Source organism: Monodon monoceros, unplaced genomic scaffold, assembly GCF_005190385.1.
Source record: "Monodon monoceros isolate NGI ecotype Baffin Bay Population unplaced genomic scaffold, NGI_Narwhal_1 Super_Scaffold_3, whole genome shotgun sequence".
NCBI classification, from domain to species: Eukaryota; Metazoa; Chordata; class Mammalia; order Artiodactyla; family Monodontidae; genus Monodon; species Monodon monoceros.
In genome coordinates, this window is record NW_021703780.1 from 52,216,925 (window position 1) to 52,244,496 (window position 27,572).

The 27,572-nt window shown below is 38.8% G+C and overlaps 1 protein-coding gene across 1 annotated transcript in view; it reads left to right on the top strand.

The window, feature by feature from the left end:
- Window positions 1–270: 270 nt before the first annotated feature.
- Window positions 271–27,572, top strand: part of PDCD6IP (programmed cell death 6 interacting protein) — a 55,689-nt gene continuing 28,387 nt past the window's right edge. The window contains exons 1-7 of the mRNA XM_029242117.1: window positions 271–622; window positions 11,621–11,675; window positions 13,153–13,222; window positions 19,723–19,850; window positions 22,028–22,181; window positions 23,362–23,462; window positions 25,724–25,840. Of these exons, the coding sequence (XP_029097950.1) occupies window positions 414–622; window positions 11,621–11,675; window positions 13,153–13,222; window positions 19,723–19,850; window positions 22,028–22,181; window positions 23,362–23,462; window positions 25,724–25,840 (834 nt within the window). The 5' untranslated portion in view covers window positions 271–413. The remainder of the gene's footprint in view (window positions 623–11,620; window positions 11,676–13,152; window positions 13,223–19,722; window positions 19,851–22,027; window positions 22,182–23,361; window positions 23,463–25,723; window positions 25,841–27,572) is intronic.

Genomic DNA, 27,572 nt, shown 5'->3' on the forward strand with positions numbered 1-27,572 from the left:
AGGTCTTGGACAGGTGGCTGCAAACTCGCGCACGTGGCGGTAACTGGAGCACTTCCCCGGGAAATTGTTAGAGCGGAGGAAGAATTATCTTTACATGAAAGCACTCTGCCCACCTGCCGAGGAAGTACGGAGGAATGAGAAAATTCCGCCTGTGGAGAAAGCCGGCGCCGTAAGGCTGGGCGCAGGAAGAGTGGGGGCCCAGGTGAGCAGCGCCGGCGCCCGGTCTCCCTCACGTGACCGGAGGCGGTGCGCCGACTGCGCCTGCGCGATAGCTCCCGGAAGTGGCCAGACCCGAAGCGCAGGCCGAGCGGAGCTCTGTCAGCCCGTCAGTCCGCCCGTCCGGTACGCCGCGCGCCTCGGCCTTCGTCGCCGTCCCGCGGTCTTTGGCCTGAAGGGCGGCCGAGGCGCTCGCCATGGCGACGTTCGTCTCAGTGCAGCTGAAGAAGACCTCGGAGGTGGACCTGGCCAAGCCGCTGGTGAAGTTCATCCAGCAGACGTACCCGAGCGGCGGGGAGGAGCAGGCCCAGTACTGCCGCGCGGCGGAAGAGCTCAGCAAGCTGCGCCGCGCCGCGCTCGGCCGCCCGCTGGACAAGCACGAGGGCGCGCTCGAGACGCTGCTGAGGTGGGCCTGGGGCCGGGCGGGGGGAGGCCGTCGGCGGCCTGCTGCTCCCCTTGCTTCCTTCTCTCTTCCTGCCTCCCTCCTTCAAACCCACTGCCCGGGCCGGCCGTCCTGCCCCTGCTGGCCGGGCGCGTAGGTGTGGTCTGCATTCCTTCCTGCTGAGCAGGAGCGGCCTCGAAGGCCCCGGGGACCCGACCCGCTTCCCCTAGCTGCCCGCCCTAGCCCTTGGTCCACCGAGGCTCGGGCCGTCGGCCACCTGGGAGGAACGGTCAGCCACGTACTGATCTCTCTTGCCACATTTACCCAGAACTGGTTTTCTTCACTTTTTGGTGGGGGGAGGGGGTCTCTGAGACTCCTCTCTTCCCCAGTTTTTGCATCACTGCAAAACTTTCTTGGCCAGGTTTGGATTTCGTAATCGTAGTTGCTTCAGGGAAGTGGCAGAATTGGAACACTGGAACCCATGTTTATTACGTACTACCCTGTCCACTTCGGAATGAGCCATCTTCCTAGGTTCATCGTAACCGAACGACAAATGGAGAATTCCATGGGTTAGGAGCTGCCATTATTTGAAGTTAAACTTGAGTGACATTAACGTTCAAGATAGGTTGCTTTTAATCAGTTTGTTCACAAACAGGTATGCAGATATTGGAGTAAATTTGTTATCTTAGCAAATGTTTATTGAGTTCAGGCTGTATTTAAGGAGAGTTCCTTTTGTAGTTCTTTCTAGTTAGGATGGCAGAACATTTTTATAGCACTTTAGTTAAAAAAATTTATTTCACCCATCTTGTTAATGATCTCATTTCCTATGTGTAACATAGTCTCCTTGTTTCACAGGAAAAACACAGCTGTATTAGGATGCAGGTAGGAGCAGCTCAGGTTAAACTAGCTTAGTAACTGCAAAGTCAAGGAATATTGCTTCCTTATCTTTAGGTATTCCAGGAGATCATCCTGCCTCTATGATGATTACCTCTTAGGAGAGCTTTGTTTCTCTATTGGGAGAGATGGCCACTGGCTCTCCTGTAATTACAGTGGTCTTAGCACTCAGGATCTTGGCTCTCCTGTAATTACAGTGGTCTTAACACTCAGGATCTTAGGTAAGAGTGCTTTTCTCCTACACCCTGGTGAAAGTCCATGGAGGCCTCTGATTGGGTTGGCTTGTGCCCATGTATGATGGTGGGAAATGGCCTAATTTAATTGCCCTTGTCTGAGTCACTCTGCTGGTTTAATTTCTCCATGCAGCATGGATTAAAGTAATATTAGTATGGACTGGGGAAGAGCTGGTTCTCCAGAAGGAGGCTACTGAATAGATTGCTTAGAGAGATGATGACCCCTTGGTGTCAGTTTTAAAGATAAGACTGTTGGGTTGCAAAGATCACTAACTTGATACTTACTAGAAGCTTTTTTAAAAGCTAGGGCTTCCCTGGTGGTTCAGTGGTTAAGAATCCGCCTGCCAATGCAGGGGACACGGGTTCAAGCCCTGGTCCGGGAAGATCCCACATGCCGCAGAGCAGCTAAGCGCCACAACTACAGAGCCTGTGCTCTAGAGCCCATGAGCCACAACTACTGAGCCTGCGTGCCACAACTACTGAAGCCCATGCACCTAGAGCCCATGCTCCGCAGCAAGAGAAACCACTGCAATAAGAAGCCCGTGCACCGCAGCAAAGAGTAGCACCCACTCGAAGAGTAGCCCCCGCTCGCCGCAACTAGAGAAAGCCCGCGCGCAGCAACAAAGACCCAACACAGCCAAAAATAAATAAAATTTTAAAATATTTAAAAAAGAAACAAATATAAAAAAAAATTAACCTATGAATACTTAGCCATTCTTTAGAATTAACATACTTAAAAAAAATCTCCAGTACAATTCTTATGTAGACATGAGTGGCATTCAGTGACGATTTTTCATTAGTAGTATTAAAAAAGCATGGGTTGTGTATAATGTGCATATGAATACATTAGGTTTGGTCTCAGCCCTTAAGGAGTGTGTAGTCTTCAGAGACTAAAAGATGAGAGAATAGTGAGTAGTGGTTCTGTGAAGTTTAAAACTTTGTTCATTTGTTCATTCCTTTAGTCTTTTCCAAGGTGTAAATGTGAGAACTGTTCCTAGGTTCTAGGGCTGTTGAGCAGATAGTCTCTTTGAAACTGTGTTTCTTTAGTTGTCTGTATTATCCTCATATTAACACATTCGTTCAACAACTACGCTTTTTTCACTTCTTGCTGTTCTAGGAGAGTTAGGGTAAACTAATAGATATTAGTACAGTCTATTAAATGGAGGTGTGTACAAAAGTACCTTTGGTATACATGCTGTAAAAATGAAACAATTGTGGGGTGTTCATCCAATCAAGCAGATTGTCTTACTTTTAATAATTATATTTGGATAATTGTGTAAACTGAACATTAATTTACATATTTTAAACTTAATGAACTTTTAAATAAAATTTTAAAAAAAGAGGGCTTAATCTAATTCCTAAAGAAGAGAAGCTAGCTTGGTAATGATACACAGCTCTACATATAGGTTCAGTGACTTGCCTTTTTTATTGTTACTAACTTATAGATGACCTATTAAAATTTCCTAAAATACACATTTATGAGTTATAAGAGTGAATGTCATCCTTTGTAAAGTGACTTTAACTACAAATTGATTAGGAGAGCCTTGGTAAATAGTGAATTTTACACTAGGTGATCAGATGGGAACCCTGCTGGGTTTTTTTGGGGGGGGAGGGGGAAGCTCCAGATACCACCTTCCATGTCTTTTGTTGTGATTAGTTTCTTTAGAGAGAAAGCTTCCAGTCTCCTTCCATGAAAAAGCCTGGTTGTCAGCTTTCTGAAATTTGGTCAGGGGGAATGGAGGTTGAGGATCTCAGCAGTCATGTATGCAGTTTTTTATATTATCTGTTTTAGTTTTATATTATTTATGTTGCTGTGTTAGGGGTGAAGTCATCTGCGTGTGGTAGATCTCAAATTGTCAGTGAGTTAAATTATGATTTTAGGACTTCCCTCGTGGCTCAGTGGTTAAGAATCTGCCTGCCAGTGCAGGGGACATGGGTTTGATCCCCAGTCTGGGAAGATCCCACATGCTGTGGAGCAACTAAGCCCGTGCACCACAACTACTGAGCCCGCACGCTGCAACTAGTGAAGCCCGTGTGCTCTAGGGCCCATGTGCCTCAATTACTGAGCCCATGTGCTGCAGCTACTGAAACCTGCATGCATAGAGCCCAGTGCTCCGCAGCAAGAGAAGCCACTGCAGTGAGAAGCCCGTGCACCACAACGAAGAGTAGCCCCCACTCGTTGCAACTAGAGAAAGCCTGCGTGCAGCAATGAAGACCCAATGCAGCCAAAAAATAAATTGAAAAAAAATTATGATTTTACTCTGTGTGAAAAGTTGGTGGATGGGTAGTTCTGGTAGCCTAGGGATGGTGTAGTGGTTCTGTGAAGTTCATCAGGCTCAGGCTCTGGCTCCTCCAGTGAGCTGCTCTGTAAAACCTAGAGTCTTTGCTCTCAAGGTCCAGATAGCAGTCATACCCAAGTTTTAGGAGGATGGAGGGAGGGAGAAAGAAGGCAGAGGGCTCAGCCTCCACGATGTTTCCTGGAAACTGCCCCGGAATACCCTGCTCATATGTTATTGGCCATTATGTGTGTCCACATCTAATAGAAGGGTAGGATAGGTAAAGGAATTTTTAAAAAAAATTTTATCAGAGTATAGTCACTTTACAGTGTTGTGTTAGTTTCTACTGTACAGCAAAGCGAATCAGCTATATGTATACATATATCCTCTCTTTTTTGGATTTCCTTCCCATTTAGGTCACCGCAGAGCATTGAGTAGGGTTCCCTGTGCTATACAGTAGGTTCTCATTAGTTATCTATTTTATACATAGTATCAATAGTGTATATATGTCAGTACCCATCTCCCAATTCATCCCCCTCCCTGTATCCATATGTTTGTTCTCTATGTCTGTGTCTCTATTTCTGCTTTGCAAATAAGATCATCTATACCATTTTTTTAGATTGCACATATATGCATTAATATACAATATTTGTTTTTCTCTTTCCGACTTACTTCACTCTGTATGACTATCTCTAGGTCCACCCACGTCTCTACAAATGACCCAGTTTCGTTCCTTTTTATGGCTGAGTAGTATTCCATTGTGTGTGTGTATGTGTATATATATATATATATATATATATATATATATATATATGTTACCACATCTTCTTTATCCATTCTTCTGTTGATGGATATTTAGGTTGCTTCCATGTCCTGGCTGTTGTAAATAGTCCTGCAATGAACATTGGGGTGCATGTGTCTTTTTTTTTTTTTTTTAAATAAGTTTAGTTATTTTATTTTTTGCTGCATTGGGCCTTTGTTGCTGTCCCCGGGCTCTCTCTAGTTGAGGCAAGCAGGGCTACTCTTCGTTGCAGTGCGTGGGCTTCTCATTGCGGTGGCTTCTCTTGTTGCAGAGCACAGGCTCTAGGCACACGGGCCCAGTAGTTGTGGCATGCAGGCTTCAGTAGTTGTGGCTTGTGGGCTCTAGATCATAGGCTCAGTAGTTGTGGTGCAAGGACTTAGTTGCTTCGTGGCATGTGGTATCTTCCCAGAGCAGGGCTCGAACCTGTGGTACCCTGCATTGGCAGGTGTATTCTTAACCACTGTGCCACCAGGGAAGTCCCCGGTATATAGTATTCTTGTTGACATTTTTTAATAGTTTGTAATTTTAGTTTTCTTTAACTCAAGAGTCCTTTATATAGATTTTGTAAAATTTCTAAATAGATTTGTGTGTCACTTTTTTGTGGGTTAATACTTAGTTTGCTGCATTATGGTAGTATCTTTTTCATTTGTAAAATAAAGGTGATGGAATTAGTTTCATAATTTCTGAAATTTTATCCCAGCATTAGTGTTTTACAGATCAGGAAAGAAAATATTGCTGTTCCATTTTACTTCTCAAGCTGTTGCTTACATTCTGATTGTTGCTTAAGATATTGAGATAATATTAGTCCTAATGACGTTGCTACAATTTGTTAATAAAACAGTGTGGGGAATATAAAGATATATAATACCTGACCCTTGGTCTCAAGGAATATCTGTAGTAGCCAGACCTTAAATTGGCTCAGTAATTTTATTGTGCATAAATGAATAAACTTGAAAATTTAAAGGAAAATTTTAAATCTCTGCTTTTCTGTGTTCTGACTTTTCTAATATTTAATAAATAAAATAGCTTGTCAGGATTTTCTTCACTCTTTGTAACCCTAGAGAGAATCTTCTCTCAGAATCTTCTGCACACAGGAGGTTTAAGCCACGCAGCTAGCTTTGTGGTAGAGTTAGACTAAGATCTTGACTTCTTGACTCCCTATTTACTTTCTGCCATACTCTGCTGCAGTAGTGCTTCATTAGTGATTCTTCATGAGGTAAATTGGGCAAAGAAAGAAGTGTGAAAATAAGGTTCAGGAGGCATCTGTTAACTCTGATCAATATCTGGCCCAGCTCTCTTGTTTCTGTCTCTGGTTGGTGGGCTGGGAGTTGCCCAGCCCTCAGTACTGGCTGGAGCTGGATGGGTTATGTGAATTTGCATTGCAGTATCACTTTGCCTAACGTAGATTGGTTGTTCTCGGTCTTCACACCTTCCCCTTAAAAAAAACTTTAGAACTAGAATTTCTAATGGGAATTTGTCTTGTACCTATCACTGGTATATTAAAAGAAATATATTCGTTTCCTTTTTATTTCCCCATGAGATTTTAAACGTTGAGTTCTTAGATATGTGCTCTAAAGTGATTGAGTTTTATGAAATACTGGAGAACATGTAAAAAACACTTATGAATAGTTGTAAAATAAGAATCTGTAGCTACCGTTTTTCCAACATGTGCAGTGTGTCCAGGCAATATTTTAAGCTTTGAGTATATATTGTATCATTTGTCCCTCATGCTTAAATTAAATAAGGTTTTGCCCTCACTTTAGGAAGGGTTTAGAGAGGTTGAGGAGTAACTTGCATGCAGTCACACAGCTAAGAGTTGGTGGAGTTGGGATTCAAACTCAGGGTTGTGTGACTTACCTTTTTATGTTTAGGATTTTATAGTTAATTTTTACTTATTTTTAAAATAAAATCTTTAACGGTACAGATTCTTTTTTTTTTTTTTTTTTTTTTTTTGCTACACCAGTACTGTGGTGTAGCATACTGGCTTTCTCTCTCCCCACTTGTGGAAAACTTGCAGCCTAGGTCTAATTTGTTAGAGGTATACCCTGGGATAGAATCTGCTGATTGAGTAAAGCATATTTAAATGATAAAGAGAGGGGTGTGGTAGATTCTCTTGTTCCGTCTCTAGAGAGCTTTGATAGCTGAGAATTAGGCTGAACTATGAGGGGTCGTATGTAGTGGAATTATATTGAAAGGATAGCTTACTGTACTTCGTACTGTAGGAACAGCATTTTCCCTGTGGTACCTGCAGTTAGCAATGGCTATTTTCTTTTGAAAAGCATTAGTTGGTCTCTTTGTTGGAGTTTACTCCATATTATGAAGTCAGATATTATTGATTTCCAGTGAGTGTTGTACAGTACTTATATTTCATTTTTTCATACTTATATTTCATATTATATAACCTGTCTTAAGACAGCTATTTTACTTTGAAGATTCCATCGCGTATCTTCCTAGTCATTTAAATGTAGGATATACATGCGCTGTTACCCCACATAAGTTTTCAGAGTTGACCCCAAAAGCTTTGGAGTAAATAGGGTAGGTATAAAATTTTAGTACATTCTCTTTAGCCTTTCTTTTTTTTCCTGATTCACTTGCAGAGCAAGTAGCTTCATCTCCTCCTACTTCCTTCCTTGCTGTCTGTAGAGCAGAGGCCTGCCCAGCTGCCTGTTTTTGTATGGTCCAGGGCGCCACTCTAGCGTTGTGAGCCTTGGAGAGCTAGCTGGGGTGCTCCCCTCTGCCCCATCCTCCCCTTTATTCCAAGTGTTTGCTTCTCTGGCCAGTAGCCGTGCCTCACTGCTGCCCAGGGCTTGCTCAGGTGCCCTACACGTTGGGTTTTCTGCTTGGCAGTGGCTTGGCAGTGAATGGTGTAATCTCACACCGGAACTTGGTGACTCAGCAAATTGCCCTCTCTCCTGCCAGCTGTACCAGCTGCCCAAGTTTGAGATGGCTGGACTCTCTGGCAGGAGAGAAGGGCGTGCTGATATTTGAGTGTCACTGGGGCAGAGAGTGAAACAGACTGTATTCGCCACTACTCACCTCCCTCCCCTGGGCTTCTTAACACCAGACTGGATCCTCTTCCCTCAGAGAAGTCTCCAGCTAATGGCAATTAGATAGCTGTGTACTTAGTGTACCCACCATCTGAGATGGCCCAACCCAGGTAAAAAGCGCCCAGGGCAGGGCAGGAGTTTTCTTTCTTGTTATAACAAGTACCTACATTTTATCCTTGATTTTGCCTCTTTTTTGGCAAAGCCTAGAATAGCCCTTTTCAGAAAAAGTGTGCCAGTCCCCGCCCTATAGCCCTGTCGGCCTCCTTGCACATTGTTGCCTCAGGGTCTTGGTACTTGCTAGTCTCTCCTTATGGACACGTTCTTTGGTAGCTCCTGTTTATTACCAAAACAGAGAATATCAGGTTTTACTTTTCAGAGATTAAAAAAAGTTGCCTTTTAAAAACTTTGCATTTTACTGATTCATTTGTTTGGAGCTAGCAATGAAACTGAGCAAATAGACCCAGTTTCTGTTACAGTCCTTTGAGAGAAAAGACATTAAACAAAGTCCCGCAAATAAATATATTACCAACTGTGGTAAGTTCTGTGAAGGAAAAATTCAGGGGCCTAAGATTATAAATGGAGAGGGGAACTAATTTAGAAAAGGAGTGAGATTGAGTGCCTCTATCATTTCTGCCACCACCGTGGATCATCTGTTTACTGGATTACTGCAGTAGCTTTCTGACTTGTCTGTACTTATGCCCTGGCACACCTGCAAGTCAGTTTTCTACATAGCAACCAGGGTGACTCTGAAAATGGATTAGCTCGTGTTACTCTTGTCCAAACCCTCTGGATGGTTCCACCTCTTACTCTATAGTAGAAGCCAAAAGTCAAGTTGCACTCAAGGCATCATTACTTCCTTGATTTAATCTCCCACTATTTTCTCCAGTGCTCACTCTGGCCATATGCCTCCTAATCATGGCAGAGATCTTTTCAGGCATACTCTGGTCTCAGCTTTTTGGCACTTGCTCTTCCCTTGACTGGTAATGCTTTTCCCTCACATCCCATCACTTCCTTCATGCCCTCTCTATTATTCATGATTGTTAAAAAAATTTTTATTTATTTTATTTATTTACTTCTGGCTGCCTTGGGTCTTTGTTGCTGCGCATGGGCTTTCTCCAGTTGTGGCAAGCGGGGGCTACTCTTTGTTGCATTGAGTGGGCTTCTCATTGTGGTGGCTTGTCTTGTTGTGGAGCGCGGGCTCTAGGCGCACGGGCTTCAGTAGTTGTGGCACATGTGCTCAGTAGTTGTGGCACATGGGCTCAGTAGTTGTGGCTCGTGGGCTCTAGAGTGCAGGCTCAGTAGTTGTGGCACATGGGCTTAGTTGCTCTGCGGCATGTGGGATCTTTCCGGACCAGGGCTTGAACCCGTGTCCCCTGCATTGGCAGGTGGATTCTTAACCACTGCACCACCAGGGAAGCCCCCAGGATGTTTCAGAATTTTTTATTTTTTACTTTTATGTAGTCAAATGACCATGTTATCTGAAAAAACTACAGCCTTCTCACCTCACCCCATACACATACCTTATTTCTCTCACTTCTTTAAGTGCCACTACACTTAGCACTATCTACTTTACTACATTTTTACTTTATCTTGTTTTGTCTCCCACTCAAAAAGTAAGCTTTACAAGGGTGCAAATTTTTAAATGCTTATGTTCTGCTGAATTCCTATGTCCTAGAACTGTGTTTTGTGCATAGTAAACTTGTAGTATATGTTTGTTGAATGAGTGAATATGAATGAGGACAAGAAAAATGGGAAATTGTGATGGGAAAATTTCCAGGTATGGGGGAAAAAAATGGGTGAAAGCCCTGAGCCAGGAGAGAGCATAGAATTTTAGTGCCTAGAATGTGTAGTGAATATTCTGAGTTGAGGCTGGAGAGTTGAATGATGTCAAAAGTTTTGGATGTAATTATAAGTATAATGGGAATGCAAGAATACTCTCCTACATAACCAAAGTACAGCTTTCAAAATCAGGAAATTAACATTGATTGAATATTACCATTTAATCTACAAAACTCATTCAGATTTTGCTGATTTTCCCAATAATGTTGTTTACAGGTCCAGGATCTAATCCCACATCTTGGCATTGCATTTAATTGCCTTTTTAGTCTCCTTCAATCTGGAATAGTTCCTCAGTTTTTCCTTGTCGTTCACCATGTTGGCATTTTTGAAGAGTACTGGCTGCTTACTTTGTAGAATGTCCCTCAATAAGGGCTTGCCTCATATTTTCTTGTGTTTTACGCATTTGGGGGCTCTAGTACCACCCAAGTGATGCTGTGTTCTTTTTAGTGCATATTAGGAAAAACACGAGGTTGATTTGTCCCATTGCTGATAATGTTTAACTTTTATCACTTTGTTAAGATGCTGTCTGCCAGATTTTTTGGCCTTACAATTAATAAGTTATACTAATTAGTATTTTGTGGGGAGGTACTTTGCAGCTTTGTAATATCCTGTTTCCATCAAACTTTTGTGTTTTAGCTTCCATTAATGATTTTACCTGAATCAGATATTATATTATGAAAGATGCCAAATGGTGACATTTCTCACTTCATTGTTTCTTCTAGATTTATTAGTTGGCATTGTACAGTAGGGTAGAGCTTTCCCTATTCACCTGTTTGTTTTGTTTACTTTAGAACGGTGTTCTTATTTTCCTTAGTGGGATATGATTTGTTATTTATTTGAATTATTCTGGACTTGGCTAGTAGGAGCTGCTTAAAGCTAGTTCCTGTGTTCTTCTGACATATCCTCATCATTTTTTGAGTCCTTAACTTCCTAGCATAGCTAGATGTTTTAGGCTTGCCGCTTGAATTTTCTCAGTTGCAGCCATGGAGCCAGCAATTTCTCTAAGGACTGGCTGGCTCTGTTTAATGCATAGTACTATTTATCTGGCCTCTAGGTGTGCTTATTGCTACTTAGGTATTATTGCTTCTAGGACCTCTCAGCATATACACTTAGGAAATACATATACACACACATTTATACCTCTTTTGTATCTGTATTACATTGTATTAAAAAATGAGTTCACACTGTTACCTCCCGTTCCAATCCAAAGCCAGCATTTCTTCTAGCTGTCCACCTTCCCATGTTTGTAACTCCTTTCTCTGGTAGTTAGAAGCCTGACTCCCATTATCTTCATTGTATTTACCTAATTGCTCAGTTCTTCCTCTGTGTAACCAAACTTGTGGCCATGGCAGCCCCAAACTTGATCTCTGACATGTTGCTCCCACCCCTCTGGAAAACTTGGCCTCAGAAATAACAATTGCAAAGAGCCATGGTGATGGGGGTGGAGGAGCAGGGAGGTGATAAGGGAAGGAAGAAAGATTACAGGCCAGTTAGAAAGCTTGGCCTTGGACACCCCCCCCAACCCCCTGGCTAGCTCATTTCAAAATAATCACCACAAGTCTAGATGCCATCTGTCACCGTACAAAGATATTACATAATTATTGACCATATTCCCCATATTGTGCATTCCATATTCGTAACTCATTTATTTTGCAACAGGACATTTATACCTCTTAATCTCCTATGCAGTAAGGAAAAGACAGCCTCTTCAATAAATGGTGTTGGGAAAACAGGACTACTTTCTCACACCATGCACAAAAATAAATTCAAAATGGATTAAAGAGTTTTAAATGTAAAGCTTGAAACCATAAAACTTCTACAAGAAAACATAGTACGCTGTTTGACATGAGTCTTCGTAATATTTTTTTGAATATGTCTCCTCAGTCAAGGGAAACAAAAAGAAAAATAAACAAATTTGCTCTGTTTTTTAGATACTATGATCAGATCTGTTCCATTGAACCCAAATTCCCATTTTCTGAAAACCAGGTAAGTCATTAATTTTAATTTGTTTTAAACTTATATGATAATGGTAAATAACTCATTTCCTCCTACCCATGGTATTTTATTAAAATAAATGGTGCCTCTTCACTATCCCTAGGTTTTTATGAGACTTTAAAAATACAAATTAGAAACTTTTAAGCCCATTGTAAAGAGTCGCTTGGAAATTCTATTCATGCCATTCCTCAGTCACTTCTGGGCTCATTTAGTGCATTGGACTGCATTTTTTTTCTTGCAGTTTTTAATCAATAGGATCTTTTGACTAATATAATCTGTGGTGCCCTTTCCTTTGGTTTTTACAGAATAAAGAAAACTGTATGATTCAGGAAGTACTAGTCTCATTTTATGTGCTTTAAAAATTATTTGCACAAGTTATATTTGCATATGAATTTGCAGATACTATGATTAGATGTTGCACTATAAGAATGTCAATCTTACTTTCTCTTAAAGGCTAGATATTGAAAATGCTGATGATTTATTACAGTTTTATTTGGGAGACTTGTTAAAAGTTTTTAATTTGTGTGGCATTTCTAAATTTTAAAATAGTTTATACAAAATACTTTAAACGTTCTTGTACTAAAGTTTTTACAAGTCAAATAATACGGTAAGATTTGCTTTAAAATATTCCAGGAGAAAAAGTATGTGTGTAGTGGGGTTGGGGTCAGGAAGTAAGGGTAGATGAACCAAGAAGGGCAAAAGGCTAAAACTGCTGATGGGTGTATGGGAGTTCCTTGTGTTATTCTCTCTAGTTTTGTGTGTATTGAAAATTTCTCTAATCTAGAATTGAAAAATTTTGTATTGGATTGCAATACATAATTTAAAAGAGGCCAAGTTCTTTTTAACCTTCATGTGTGGAATATTTTAGAGTAGAGTGAGATGCAGTTTTTAATTAAGTAAACTTTTATTCGTATACATACATAAAAGTGAACAGTATCATGTATATAGCTTGAATCTTCAGAAAGTGAATATATATGTATAACCACCACCCAGATCAAGAAATAAAATATTGTCTCATTTTATCCTGGAAAGGTAATCATTCTCCTACTTTTGTCATCATGGAATAGTTTTAAATTTTATCCTCTGGGAAACCTGTAGAGCTTACTTCGTTGCCTTTACTTCTCTTGGCTTATTTGATGATCGTTTATTAAGTATCTGTTCTGTTCAAGCCATTGTGTGTTTGTAAAGATGAGTAAGATTGTGTTTTCTGAAGAAGACAATATGTATTCAGTTACTGAGGCAGAATGACCATTTGAAATATCCTAGTGCCAGTATCTTACTTTCAAAAAAGAAAATTTTATGGTCCACAAAAAGGAAAAGGAATTGGTTAGAGAATATAGTATTTTAGATGGGTTGAAGCTTTTGTCCTTTTCTTCACTGTGGATTTTTCTTTGAAAGAGACTTAATATTTAATGAGATTCAGGAAGGTAACATGAATTTCTTTTCTTTTTTTCCTCTTTTTATCAAGATCTGCTTGACATTTACCTGGAAGGATGCTTTTGATAAAGGTTCACTTTTTGGAGGATCTGTAAAATTGGGTATGTAATTTTTAAATAAAAAATGATAGGAAATTTGTTCTAAATACTTCGTATTGTTGTAGGTTTCTAAAATTGCTCTCCTTATGACTCTTTGTAAATAATAAAAATTTTTATGTTTTATTTTCTTTCTAACTTCAACTTTTAATGAAATTTCCGAATATTTGTAGAGAGCCTACACCTTGCCAGGCACTGTCATAGTTTTAAAAATGAATAAGATAGTTGTACTCAGTCAGGTTGGGAAGGTAGCTATCATTCTAAAATATTGTAGAGAGTATATTAGTCTGTGAACAAACTTCCGGGAGCATAGATGAGGAAGTGGTTAATTCTGCCTGTTTGAATGCAAGTGATGTTTGAGTGAGGCCTTGAAGGATGAATTTGGTTTTTCCAGGTAGAAAATAACATTACAGGTAGAATATTATAACTGAAAGTCACAAGGCTTTTTGATCTACCAGCTCATCATGTTAACCTTTCTGTGTGTTAACTTTCTCCTCTGTGAAGTGGGGAATAGTACTGTGAAGTACTGTTTATTTCATTGGGTTCTTCTGTGGATAAAATGAGTGAATATGTGTAAAGTCCTTAGAACAAGGCTCAATAACTATTAGCTACAATCAATAATATGAGTATTATATTACATATGAAATACATATATATAATGTGTATGCATCATAGAATATATACTATATAATATTATATAACAGTGTCATATAGTGTGTTACTGTATGTAATACATATTGATATAATTATTGTTAAGGCTTGAAACCTTAGGTGAATTGGGGATTATGGAGGGTGAAGATATTGGAGAGTAGATTGTGAAGAGCTGCAAGTGTACTGTGAATTTGTGCTCTTTCCTCTTATATGTTTATAGCTTATTCCACCCGGGCACTGTGGAAGGGGCTTTACACATATTATCTTAGTAAATTCCTTCTCAGCCCAATGAAGAAAGGCACTGTTATCACCAGTTGCATAAACTGGTTTAGAAAGATTAAGTGACTTTCCAAGATCATATGGCAAAGATTTAATGAAGCCAGATATAACTCCAGAAAGCCTAAGTCCAGAGACTAGAGAGAAATAGACCAGTTAGACTGGTGAGAGATGAAGAGATTTGACTAGGTGTAGTGTATGTGGGTCAAGGAAGGGATGGGTTTGAGAGAGGGTTCAGAGATGAAACTGATGGATCTGCTGGCTGGCTGTCAGAAGAAAGAGTAGGAGTTGATGTTTGACTCTAAGGTTTGTAACTTGGTTTGACCTGTGGCTAATTATTCCTTTCAATAGACAGGTTGAGTTTGACTTTTCTGTGTTATATCTGGGTAGAAGTTTCTCTTTGGCATTTAGAAATAATATATTTAAAGCTCAAAAGAGGTCGAGATGTAGATTTGGGAACAATTTTCATTAAATGATAATAAATTTATCTCCTCTGGTAGATTGTAGATTGGGAAAAATATGAAAGCCAAGCTAGGGAATACAACGTTCAGGGGAATGAGAAGAAGAGGTTCCTGGGAATGAGGTTGAGAAAAGACTTTCAAATCTCAGAGGAACCAGGGTAAAATAGAGACAATGGGATTGAATGCTGGAAGAGTTTCAGAGATTGTGTCCAGTGGTTCCCAAATCTGGCTGCATATTACAGTTATCTGGGGAGAATGTTAGAAATACAGATTATATCTTTACAGACAAAGATACAGAATGCCAGATGTGATAGGAGGACATTTCAGGGTGGGCCACTGGAATTGATACCTTTGAAAATACCTTCAGGTGACTCTGATGTCGAAATGTCATTGACAGAGTCATTGTGGCCGAGGTCAAGAAATAGAAGGTTGTAGAATTCACTGGATTTGGCAGAGAAAGAAGTGTCACTAGGGGCATGCTGAAGTCAGATTGCGTCACGTCAAGGGGTGGACTGGAAATGAAGTGCAAGCAGCATGTGTGGGTTGCTCAGTTCAGAAAATATACAGTAAAGAGTTGGGGACAAAGGGAGCGTTATGCTGAGAGGGAGGCAAAGTCAAGAAAAGGACTTCTAGTGCTGTTGTGACAAGCAAGTTGTTTGGCTGAGAATAAGGAGCAGGTAGCAGGAGAACCAGGAGACATTTAAGTGAGATAGGTTAAGTTGATGAACTGAGGTCCTAGAGGAATTGGGACACACAAAAAATTGAGAGCATAAGTAAAGCTGGAGGTAGATCATCAAGGCATTTCTAGTAGCAAATATTGGGAATTAAATGTCCATCACTAATGTTTTGGTTAAATAAAGCACAGGCTGCCCATTCATTAGAATATTGTATAATTTAGAATATTAAGAATGATAATGCAAATATATATTTGTTGACATATACATCTGTGTCCATTGAATATCCAATAAAAGACCTGTTACAGGTGAGAGCTGTTGCCTTGAACTGATGTAACTCGGGGCCCCAGAGCTGGTCTCTTTGGAACACCTTTTATATAGAAACCAGGGTGATTGCTGCTTCCTGGAGTTGTGCATTCCAGGCACCCTGAATACGGTATAGTGTACTACTTGTGAAAAATTGGGTATGTGAGCATGTATGTACTTATTTGTCAAGATATTCACCAAAAATTAGTGGGTAACTCTGGGAGGATATTGAGTGATTTTTAATTTATTTTCTTTTTCTTCTGTGTGTGTGTGTGTGTGTTTAAACAATTGTTTGAATTTTAGAACAATTATTTTTATTTATAATCAAGCTTTTGTCATTTTGAAAAGCTCAGGTAAAAAAACAAGAATGAAGTTCAATATTAACAAAAAAGAGCTCTTTGAAGAAAGGAGAGTTGAACATTTATTTTAAAGAAACCCTGATTTAACTTCAGATGTGATAGAAGAAATCATAAAGGAAAAAAGATTTAATTACAGGAAAAAGTTTTCACAAAATCTCTTATGCGTGAGAAATTGTCAAAACAAAATGAAAGACAACAGTCTGGGATGATAATGTTCATAGGAAATATAATAGGCTGGCATATATATCTTATATATAAAAAGTTTACTTTTATCTGTTGCTTGGAATATATTTCATTCTTCTTTAAGTTCACTGACTGTCATATATACTGGATGAGTTGCTTCATATTTAGACTGTGACTTTCTTGTATGGCTCTGCGTGCGTGTGTGTGTGTTTTTAGAAGTTTTAATTGCTCCACCACCACACACATTCTGTGCTTTTATCATATTCTCAAGACTTTGCAAACTCTTGGTCTTATTATTTATCTCTCTGGACTCACCTTTTCCTGAGTGACTCTTCTGTTCCCTTTGGCCTCGACTGTTTTCTTGCTTGAATCTGGACTGTTTGCTATCTAAATCTGCTGTATAACTATTATCCCTTAGTTTAGAGCCATTGTTTTCTGGCTACTGTGTCTTTCTCTTTTGCTGGAATATACTCTTAAGTAACTTTCTCAGAAAAGGTCACATTTCTGAATCTCTTCTTTGTCAAAATGTCTGTATTTTGCCCTCACATGAATTTGGTTTGAAATTCTGCTTAGGTCAGAAACCTTGGAGGCACTCTTGACATTGTTTCACTTCATTCCCCACATTCAGTGAATTCATCAGCAAATCCTATCAGATTTTCTTTTGAAAGGTATTAAAAATCCAGTCACTTCTCAGCACCTCTGCTCGTGCTGTTGTGGTCAGAGCCACCATCACCCCTTGCACCTATTGCAGCAGCTACCTGTCCTAATCTCTGGCCTCCACCAGTGCTGCTTCCCCACAGTCTGTTGTCCACCAGGCAGGCTGAATGTGTCTCTGTTCAAAACTCTGTTGACTTCTTGCCTCACTCAGAGTAAAAGCTAAAGCTTTACAGCAGAGTTGGCTCTCTTACCTCCCTGACATCATTGCTTCCCATTAGTCCCTTGTTCCCCCTTTTTTTAGCCATACTGGCTTTAATATATGTTGAATTAATTAGAATCATGTTTCTTCAGAACCTGAAGGCATTGTTCCCTTGCCTTTTACTATCCAGTGTTACTGATGAAAAGTCTGCTGAGTATTCTTTTGTAGGTGACCTGATCCTTTTTTCTTGGGAAGATTTTTACAATTTTCTCTTTATACTTCATGGTTAGAAATCTCAAAAGATCTAATTGGCTTTCATTTGGGGTATGGCATTTTATTGTTGGTCCTTTCAGTTTGAAGACTCATTATCTCCCTTCAGCCCTGGGAAATTTTCATACATTTCTTCGATAATTTCTTCATTTTTTACTCTCTTTTCAGAATGCTGTATTAACTGATATTAGTTGTTCTGAGCTACTCACTCACAACTTTTACACATTTCATTTTGTTTTCTCTTTATGGGCTGCCTAGATATTTTCTAACCTTTCTTTTGAAAAACTTTTAGCAATCAAGTTTTTAATTTCCAGGGGCTTTTTCTTATTCATGGATTGTTCTTTTTTTAATAACATCATGTACTTGTTTATGGATGTACCATCTTTTTTTTTTTTTTTTTTTTTTTTGCGGTACGCGAGCCTCTCGCTGTTGTGGCCTCTCCCGTTGCGGAGCACAGGCTCCAGACGCGCAGGCTCAGCGGCCATGGCTCACGGGCCCAGCCGCTCCGCGGCACGTGGGATCTTCCCGGACCGGGGCACGAACCCGTGTCCCCTGCATCGGCAGGCGGACTCTCAACCACAGCGCCACCAGGGAAGCCCTGGATGTACCATCTTTGAATCTCTTTAAGGATGTTAATGTGGATCTTTGAAATGTTTTCTGTTATTGGAATTGTTTACTCTGGGCTTAGATTTTTAGTTCACCTTGATCTTTATTTTGCTGCATATTCTACTCATATCCTGGTTATTCTAGATTTTTAATACATTTATTTAAGAAAGTAGGTTAGAGTAGCTGGTGTGTATGTCTGCTTTACTTTATGGTGAGGAGGCTAGAATTAGGTTGGAGGCAAGCTAAAAGCTGACCGTAATTACAAGGGAGACTACTAAAATGCTACATAACAAGGAGGGTTTTACTTTATGGCACTATTGTGTGGCACAGACACACAGCTGTAGTGTTGTTCTGATTTTCCTAGATGGTTTGTTCAGTATTTTTTGTAAGAAGCCTTCTGATTATTTTGCTTGGTGTTCAATACCTGGCACATTATGTAAGCCTTTTGAATGTCACTATGATTTAATTTGTTCTTTTTAAAAAATTTTTTTGTGGTTAAAGAAAACCCGTAACATAAAATTTACTATCTTTACCAATTATTAAAAATTCTTTATTTTTTTTTTGGCCGCACCACTTGGCTTGCGGGATCTTAGTTCCCCAACCAGGGATCGAACCTGAGCCCCAGCAGTGAAAGCGTCGAGTCCTAATCACTGGACCACCAGAGAATTCCCTGTCTTAACCAATATTAAGCGTACAGTTCAGAGGTGTTAAGTATATTCACATTGTTGTGAAACAGATCTCCAGAACTTTTTGATCTTGCAAATCTGAAACTCTGTACCCTTTAAACAACAACTTCCGTTTTCACCCTTTCCCCAGTACTTGGTAACCACTATTCTACTTTCTGTTTCTGTGAGTTTGCCTACTTTAGACACCTCGTATGGGTGGGATCATAGAGTGTTTGTCTTTTTGTGACTAGCTTGCTTCACTTAGTATAATGTCCTCAAGGTTCATCCATGTTGTAGCATGAGACCCGATTTCCTTCCTTTTTAAGGCTAATATTCCATTATAAGTGCACACCGCATTTTGTTTCTGTTCATGAATCAGTGGACACTTGAGTTACTTCCACCTTTTGGCTATCATGAATAATTCTGTTACAAACATGGGTGTACAAATATCTCTGAGACTGAGACCCTGCTTTCAGTTCTTTTGGGTTTATGCCCAGAAGTGGAATTGATGGATTATCTAGTAATTTTATTTCTAATTTTTTGAGGGACCTCCATACTGCTTTCTACATGGCTGCAACATTTTACATCCCCACCAAACAGTACACAGTGGTTCTAATTTCTCCACATGCCTACCGACAACTGTTATTTTCCATTTTGTTTGATAGTAGCTATCCCAGTGGATGTGAGGTGTGTAGATTCTTGGTTAGAATTGTATTTTAACCATATAATCTTCTCTACCTCTGAGAGATGTATTAGCTGGCCTTCCATGTCTCCTTTACTCTAGGAGGTACTTGCATTGGCATAGGTTTGTAGTAGTGAGGAACTGGTTTGAATGTCATGAGAAGATATCACTTTGAGAGAGGTGATGGAAGAATGGAAAGAATTTATTCTAATTGAATTTGAAATGACTTGAATGACTTTTCATTTTGAATCTGACTAATAGCAGTGTGGATGTAAAGGGAAGGAAAGATTAATTTATTGATCCTTGAGTTTTAGGTGATGAGAATATTGTTGTGGAAATAGATGCCTGGCAGGGCAGCTAGGAATATGGGAGTGGTATTATGGGTCAGAAAACAGGTCTGGAAACTTGTTTTTGTGCGAGCCAGTGGGATAGAGGTCATAGTATTTCTCTTTGAAACATTCGTTTTCTTTAGAACAAAAATAATCTGATAAATTTTTCCTTCTCAATTTTTTTACAGCTCTTGCAAGCCTAGGATATGAAAAGAGCTGTGTGTTGTTCAATTGTGCAGCCTTAGCTAGCCAGATTGCAGCGGAACAGAACCTGGATAATGATGAAGGATTGAAAATCGCTGCTAAGCATTATCAGGTACGCAGAACAGAACATCAGCACTAAGTTGGATTAAATTGAAAATAATTTGCGTTTAGGTTTATAAATGTTTCTTTACACACAGATGCTTTCTTGAAAAATAATGTACTTTTTAATGAATTGATACATATTTTTGAAGCCCTTAGATAAACTACTTACTTGTGGACCCAGCTCTGTTTTTCCTCACCATTGTATACCCAGCACCTAGCACAGTGCCTGGCACATAATAAAGGCTCAGTAGATGTTGGGAGAACAAATGATTAAATGTTTTGAGGTGAAATCCTTGGCAAATCCCTTTTAAATAAATGACCTCATTTAAAATATTTGTACGTTATTTTTACATAATTTTTCTTAGACACACTAAAAATTGTTACCAATGTCACAAAAATTAAGACCTTTTGGCCAGAAAATTTTAACTCTGAGCTTGTGGAGAGGTCATAGTTAAATGTGGTCAGATGTGTAATGTTCTTAAATTAGCTAAATTTAGATTTTAGATACAGTCATTGACTAATATGGCATATTATTTGGCGGCAGTATGTTATTTACTCAGCTTTTCTTTTTTGTTTCAATTTAAAAAACAGTAAGTGATTATTGTTAAGTGATATCTGTAATTATGTTTTTATGTTTTATGTTCCTTTATAATTTACAGAGTATGTTGATGTTCACATAAACTTTTTGATGCATGTTATATAATGCCGTTTTCATTTTACAGACAAGGAGACTAAAGGGCAGAAGTGTTAATAAAGTGGTAGATTGGGGTTTCAGGTGTTCTGATTCCAAATTTTATGGAATTCCAAATGCTTCTTACACTGTCCCTCATGGCTCTGGAATTTGCTTGTCTCAGAGGTGGAGTTTGATCTTTCCCATTGTTTAAGTTTAGAAGAGAGGTGAAGAATGCTGTTCTAAGAAAGTGAGAGGAAAATGTACTTTAAGCACACAACATGCTCCCAATTTTAGATGGGCGCAGATGACAAGCATGGTGCATATACCTTTCCTTTGTGAGGCTATAAATGGCAAATATTTTAAAATGTGAAAGTGAAGTAAAATTTTATTTAATTTTCCATTCATTGTAACTCCATTAGTTGGCATGTGAAATCTTAGAGGGCATTCTGAATTACTGAGGATATGTTCCATTCTGTGAGTCACCTCTGTGATTCACAGCAGGGTCCCCTAGTGTGATGGAAAGAGATCCTGTCTGGGCTGTTTGCTACCAAGAAGCTCTGTGCCCTTGGCTAAGTGCTTTAAACTCTGTAGGTCTCCAGTCCATATTTGTGAATGAGAGACTGGATCCCTTGCAGTTCTAGTCTGTGATTCTGTGAGTTTACTAAGCAAGTCAGCTATCACTCCTTGGAGACATTCTAGTTTTATGATACTTCATGACTGCAGTAATCATTGATGTTTACTTCAGTACAGTTAACCTTGAGTAACCAGCTCCTTAGTTGAGGCTCCAGGGCTCCTTAGTTGCGGCACATGGGCTCCTTAGTTGTGGCATGCGAACTCTTAGTTATGGTATGCATGTGGGATCTAGTTCCCTGACTAGGGATCGAACCCAGGCCCCCCCTGCATTGGGAGTGCAGAGTCTTATCCACTGCACTACCACGGAAGTGCCCCCCAGCACTTTTTAATCCCAGACTGCCACCTTTCTTTTTCCCAGGGTTATTTATTTCATAAAAGCGAAGTTATCTTAGTGTTAACCTCAGCGAAATATAATTGAGAAGAAAAATCTGATGGGGAACATGTCAGTAGGGAGCCCTGAAAGCCAAATAAAAAATCCGTAGCAATGGATAGTCATGCTGTTTCCCAGAGGACTAGGTATCAGTACTATTTAAGGTTTCCCCTAAGTATGGCATGTTTAATTATTTGAGAGATGAATTTGGGACCAAAGCAAGAGCATTTCAGGACTAAAAACATTTTAATAATGTTTTATCCCTGCCTTTGTTCTCATGTTAGTTTTGAGGGAGTATTTCTAAAAAGTTTAATCAGTTTTTCCCATCAGTTTACTTTGTTTGTTACTGCACTTGACTTTAATGTACGTTAAATCTCTTGTTATTCTATAGTGTTTTAGAAAACTGTCCTTATTGTCTGTAGGTCAGATGTAAGTGGTTTTGTGTGTAACAGTAGAAAATTGTCTTGCTGAATTCTTACAGATTTAAAAGAAATTCTCTTCTTTCCTCTAGTTTGCTAGTGGTGCCTTTTTGCATATTAAAGAGACGGTTTTATCTGCCTTGAATAGAGAGCCTACTGTGGACATATCTCCAGATACCGTTGGGACTCTCAGTCTTATCATGCTGGCACAGGCCCAAGAAGTATTTTTTTTAAAAGCCACAAGAGGTAATTCCAGTTTGTCCTATATTTTGTTGCATGTGAAAAGAAGTGACAGGCTTTTAAAATAAGGTGATTGTAATATGTTCAACACAGAGCTTTCCTCTTTGAATTTGACCCACGGATTATTGAAAATTTTCAGCTTTCCTTTTCTGACCTTAAGGTGGTACAAATGCACATTTAAGAATGTAGGCTGTGTTTGAAGTCTTTTATGAAATATATAGTTACTGTATTAAAACACTGAAATCTGGAATAGTATTTATATAGGTTTGTAGTGTGTCAAAAATTCGTTAATTCAGCAAATAAGTATTGGGTACAACTGTGTGCCAATCCCTGTGATAGGCTTTAGATAGAGTTAGCAGACAAACAAGATTTCTGTTTCCTGGAAGCTTAACAGTTTATTGTGGGGGAGGTGATAAACAAGAAATTAAGTAGCCAAGGTAATTTTAAAGAGAGATAATTGCTGTGAAGAAAATAAGATGTGATAATGACTAGTGGTCTGGCAGTTGGGTAAGTATGTAGGGGGAGTCATGCTATTTTAGATTCATCATTCAAGAAGAGTTTCTTTGAGGAGGTTTTGTTTAAACCAGACTTAACTGATAAGAAGGAGCCATCCAGGCAGAGTCCCTGGCCCTGTGAATGAGGGAATAAGAGCAATTCTTGTAAGGCTTGTGAATTAGTATGAGAGATTAGTATAAGACTGAATGAATATGTAAGTACAGAGAAATTGAAAATAAGGGAGCAGTCCATCAGGTGGAAGCTAAATGAACTGGAAAAGTTTTTCTTTTAAAATAACAGCTTATATTGAGGTACAATTCATAAACAATAAAATTTACCCTTTTAAAGTATACAGTTCATTAGTTTTCATTGTATTCAGAGTTTTGCAATAATCACCACTATCTTATTTTAGAACGTTATCATTACCCCCAAAAGAAACCCCATACCCACTGTCAGTCACTCTCCATTCCCCTTTTCCCCCAGCTTCTAGCAACTGCTGATATATTCTGACTCTTTGGATCTGCCTGTGGAATAATTAAGTTGTATGCAGAAGAATTGATTTCATCAATAGGAATTTTTTAAGACAAATGTACAAACTTGTGATCTCAATGTCTATACTGAGTTATTATGATATATCAGATTATTTTATATTTATTTTCATTATAATGGTCAATTTAATATTTTATTCCAGATAAAATGAAAGATGCTATCATAGCTAAATTGGCTAATCAGGCTGCAGATTATTTTGGTGATGCTTTTAAACAGTGTCAGTACAAAGATACTCTCCCCAAGGTCAGTTATTGTTTTTGTAAATACTTGGTTGTTTTGCATGTGGAAATATTTGGACATTTTTGTGTATAAAAAGCAAATTAAAAATTATGTTTTTTAAAGAAATTTGAAATTTAAGGAGAGGCATTTGTAGAGTATATTTGTAGAAACAGTTTTTTTATTTAAGATGCATGACAAATTCTCTTTCATATTTAGGGGATGCCTTTGCTTCCACTCTTTACTAAACTTGTTTTTCCGAGCTAAAACTCTTGCTGGAAAATTTTGAACACCTGTCTCCAGTAATTTTATCACATCAGGGCATTGTGTAGTTTTGAATCATTGGTTATTTGGTACAGCATGAGTACTTGAGCATGTTGATTATTCACCCTTTTAATTATTGTCCTGTTTTCTTAGAGATGAATCTTAAAGCGCAAAAACAGACATAAAGACAAAAGGAAAAGGAAACTTAACAAATTCATCCAGTACTTTGATTAGAATTAAATTTTGCCAACAGGGCTAGAAAATTGGGCTGCTATTGGACAGCTAAGGAAAACAACCATCTAAAACCATGTATCACAGGAAGTATTAATTGTTTTAATATAAACCTTTCTGAAGTGGCATTTGAAGAGACTAGTCAGTGATGATCATTTGTAAATGACAAAGCAGATGGTTAGACTAAGAAGTAAATTCAGAATGCTTAAAAACGGAAACTTACAGACTGAAATGTAGTATGATTCAACTGCTTTCTTTCAGAAATGTTCAAGGAATTAGTTTTGTCTGTATGATAGCAAATGATATTTGTTACATGCTCTTTTGTAGGGAAATTTATTGATTTATAAGTCATTCAGGAATCTTTATAAATTATGAAATTGCAGACAATTTTGTGGTGAAATAAAAAAGCATGTAAGTACATCAACACATTAGTCAGAATATGAGCACTAGGGGATTTGAAGATTCCTGGAGATTTAAAATTCACCAAGAGATCAGTAGAAATTTGCCCAGGACTCTTGGGTAGTAATAGTATTGCTCTTAAAAAGAGACTTGGGATCTCCTCTCACCTTTTTTTCATCTGGAAGACCTCATGATCAGCTGCACAGTGTACCGTTACATCCTGTTGGGCCATTAGTTCAGTCCTGTCCCGGAGAGAAGAATGTCACCTACAAAGACTTGGAAACTACCTCTGCACCAATCCTGGTATTCCTTGAAAATCTCCTGTTTAAGTACCAAGTTGCTCCAGACTTACCTTGAGAACTGGCATGAGTACAGTTTGAGATTTAGATGTCTTTTATTTTTTGCCTTTTTACTAATAAATCTCATAAGATATTTTCATATTCTAGTTATAAAACTGGAATATCTGCAAGTAGTGACCCAGGAAGCTAGGAAATTATTCACTGGGAGACAGGAAAGCTCACAAGGTAGTAATTCAGTTTTTGATTCTCTTATTTTTTTGTCTAGACAGTGATTGTCTAGTATATTTCTTGGATATTATATGGCATGTACTTCCTAAAAACAATGAGGTTATAGGCTAGGATTTGACATTTTAGAAGATCCTCTACTGCTTTTTTGTTTGTTTTTGGATCTTCTAAAATTAATTTTGACTGGAATTTTTTTCAAAACAAATTAGGGCAAAATAGCACTTTATCATATTAGTCATTAGCTTAGTGCATTTGTTTGCTATATGTTTTTGAGTATGTGATACTGAGTAATTTTTATATGACTAAAAATCATCTTTATTAAAAAAGTCTCTTAGGACATGAATTTAAGAGGGAACTTACTTTACTGTCTTTTATCTTTTAAACATGTTGAAACAGTCAGCTATAGAGCAATTTCATTAGTATATGTGAGTAATGGTGGTTTAGTTAACTCTTAAGGGCTGGGTAAGGGCTCACAAGAAAGCTTCTAAAGCCCTGTGCTTGGTATTCCTCTGTGAATGTCCATTCTACTTCTCTTTCTAATGCATGCTTTCCTTTCTTCTTTGTAAACAAAATGTTGACTTCATGGCTCAATTAAAGTGAATTGTAAAAGCTTAATTGGCTTCATTTAACAGTTAAAAAAGAAAAGAACCCAAACCTTAATTCTAATTGGAAGAAAAAAACTGAATTCATTGAATCCAGTCCATGCAAAATCATGTGGTCTTCTCTGTTTACACCTGACTAACCTATCTCTAAACCATTAATGGGGTGATTCTAATTTCTGTCTCCTTTTCCTTTTTCTTCCTGCATCCCATGTTGTCTGTGGTGGTTTGTGTGGTTGGACTCTCCCCTGGTCAGTATTTTTATTTCCAGGAGGTGTTCCCTGTCTTGGCTGCAAAGCACTGTATCATGCAGGCCTATGCTGAGTACCACCAGTCTATCCTGGCAAAACAGCAGAAGAAATTTGGAGAAGAGATTGCAAGGTTACAGGTGAGTTCTTCAGAAATATTTAAGTAACTTGGATTTCTCTTTTTTGTTGTTTTTTAAATAAATTTATTTATTTATTTTGGGCCGTGTTGGGTCTTCGTTTCTGTGCGAGGGCTTTCTCCAGTTGCAGCGAGCGGGGGCCACTCTTCATCATGGTGCGCGGGCCTCTCACTGTTGCAGCCTCTCCAGTTGCGGAGCACAGGCTCCAGACGCGCAGGCTTAGTAGTTGTGGCTCACGGGCTTAGTTGCTCCGTGGCATGCGGGATCTTCCCAGACCAGGGCTCGAACCCATGTCCCCTGCATTGGCAGGCAGATTCCCAACCACTGCGCCACCAGGGAAGCCCGGATTTCTCTTTTTTTTTAGTGAGATTCCCAAGTTTGCTCGTAAAAACCTTTCCCACTCATTTCCCCTGTCAACAGAGTCAGGTGATTGTTTTTATTTTCTAGGCTATACCTACTGTGTGCTTTTTGAAGTCTCATATTTTATCTAAAAATTTCATGCAAAATTTGCATTCAGTTTTCTTTTATTTATCCATGTTCATTGTAATATAAAATATTCTAAATTAATTATATGCTCCAGAAAGGATGTGGAGTACTTAACTTGTGGCCTAGCCTTGGTCTAAATTGGGTCATTACAATTCCACAGCTTGAAAAGGACAGTGGTAATAGATACATAAATAGATTTGGTAATCAGCAGAGTATCTTCTATGCTGTTGTATCAGCACTGGGTGTGTGAGAAACTTGATGTGACATCTGGGGCAACTTTGCAGCAGGGGCAAGGGCTGTTTACATGAGTTGTTTGTATTTTGAGGGTTGGTAAGCAGAGGGTAGGAAGAGGACTGTTAAGGAAATTTAAATATGGACTGGTATTAGAAGATACATGCAAGTCTTATTTAGGAAGTTCAGTTTAATTAGTCTTTTCATGAGAAAAAAAAACCAAGTTTTATAAAAAATAAAATGTATGCTTGTATTATGCTCCACACCTCCACACTGACAAAATCAGAGACGGACACACTCAGATTATCAAACATACTTTATTTTTCCAGGGATTCACTTTGATTGTAATAACTTAGCATCATATGAAAGCATTATATGAAAATGCTTCTGAGAAAGGGGTTTCTGGGGGAGAGATTTTTTTCAGGGTAGCATATTTAAAGTATTAGGAGTACTAGGAGTTTTGACTGAAAGAAGAACGCACAACATAAGAGTTGGAGTTTAAGTTTTATTCAGGGACTTTACTGAGGACTGTGGCCTGGGAGACAGCCTCTCAGTAGCTCTGGGAAACCACTCTGAAGAGGTATGGGAGAAACCAGCTTATATATGATTTTGGCTAAGGAATATGTACAATCGGTCAGGCTTATGTCTCAGTAACATTACTGTTAGTCACAAAGAATAGATATCTCAAGTTAATGATTTTAGTGTTTTTCTATGTATGGGAAGATGTGGGAATCTGGGTTCATTAAAATTCTTCCTGAGATACGCATCTAACTGTCTAAGGGGCCTGTTTTTCGAAAGCATAGAGTGCCTCATCTTGTTTTTCATCCTGAATTCCTCTCTCAGGGAGCAGTGTTGGTCAGCCACTGCAGTGGATAATGACTGGGTGATGAGCACTGCTGTTTGTTTTACAGAAGTTTAGCTTTTTTATTTTGGGGGAATTCTGGGACTATTATATTCAAATAAGCCTTTATTCTCTATAAACCAGTTATATAAGAGGCTCTTTTGAAATTTTAATCTA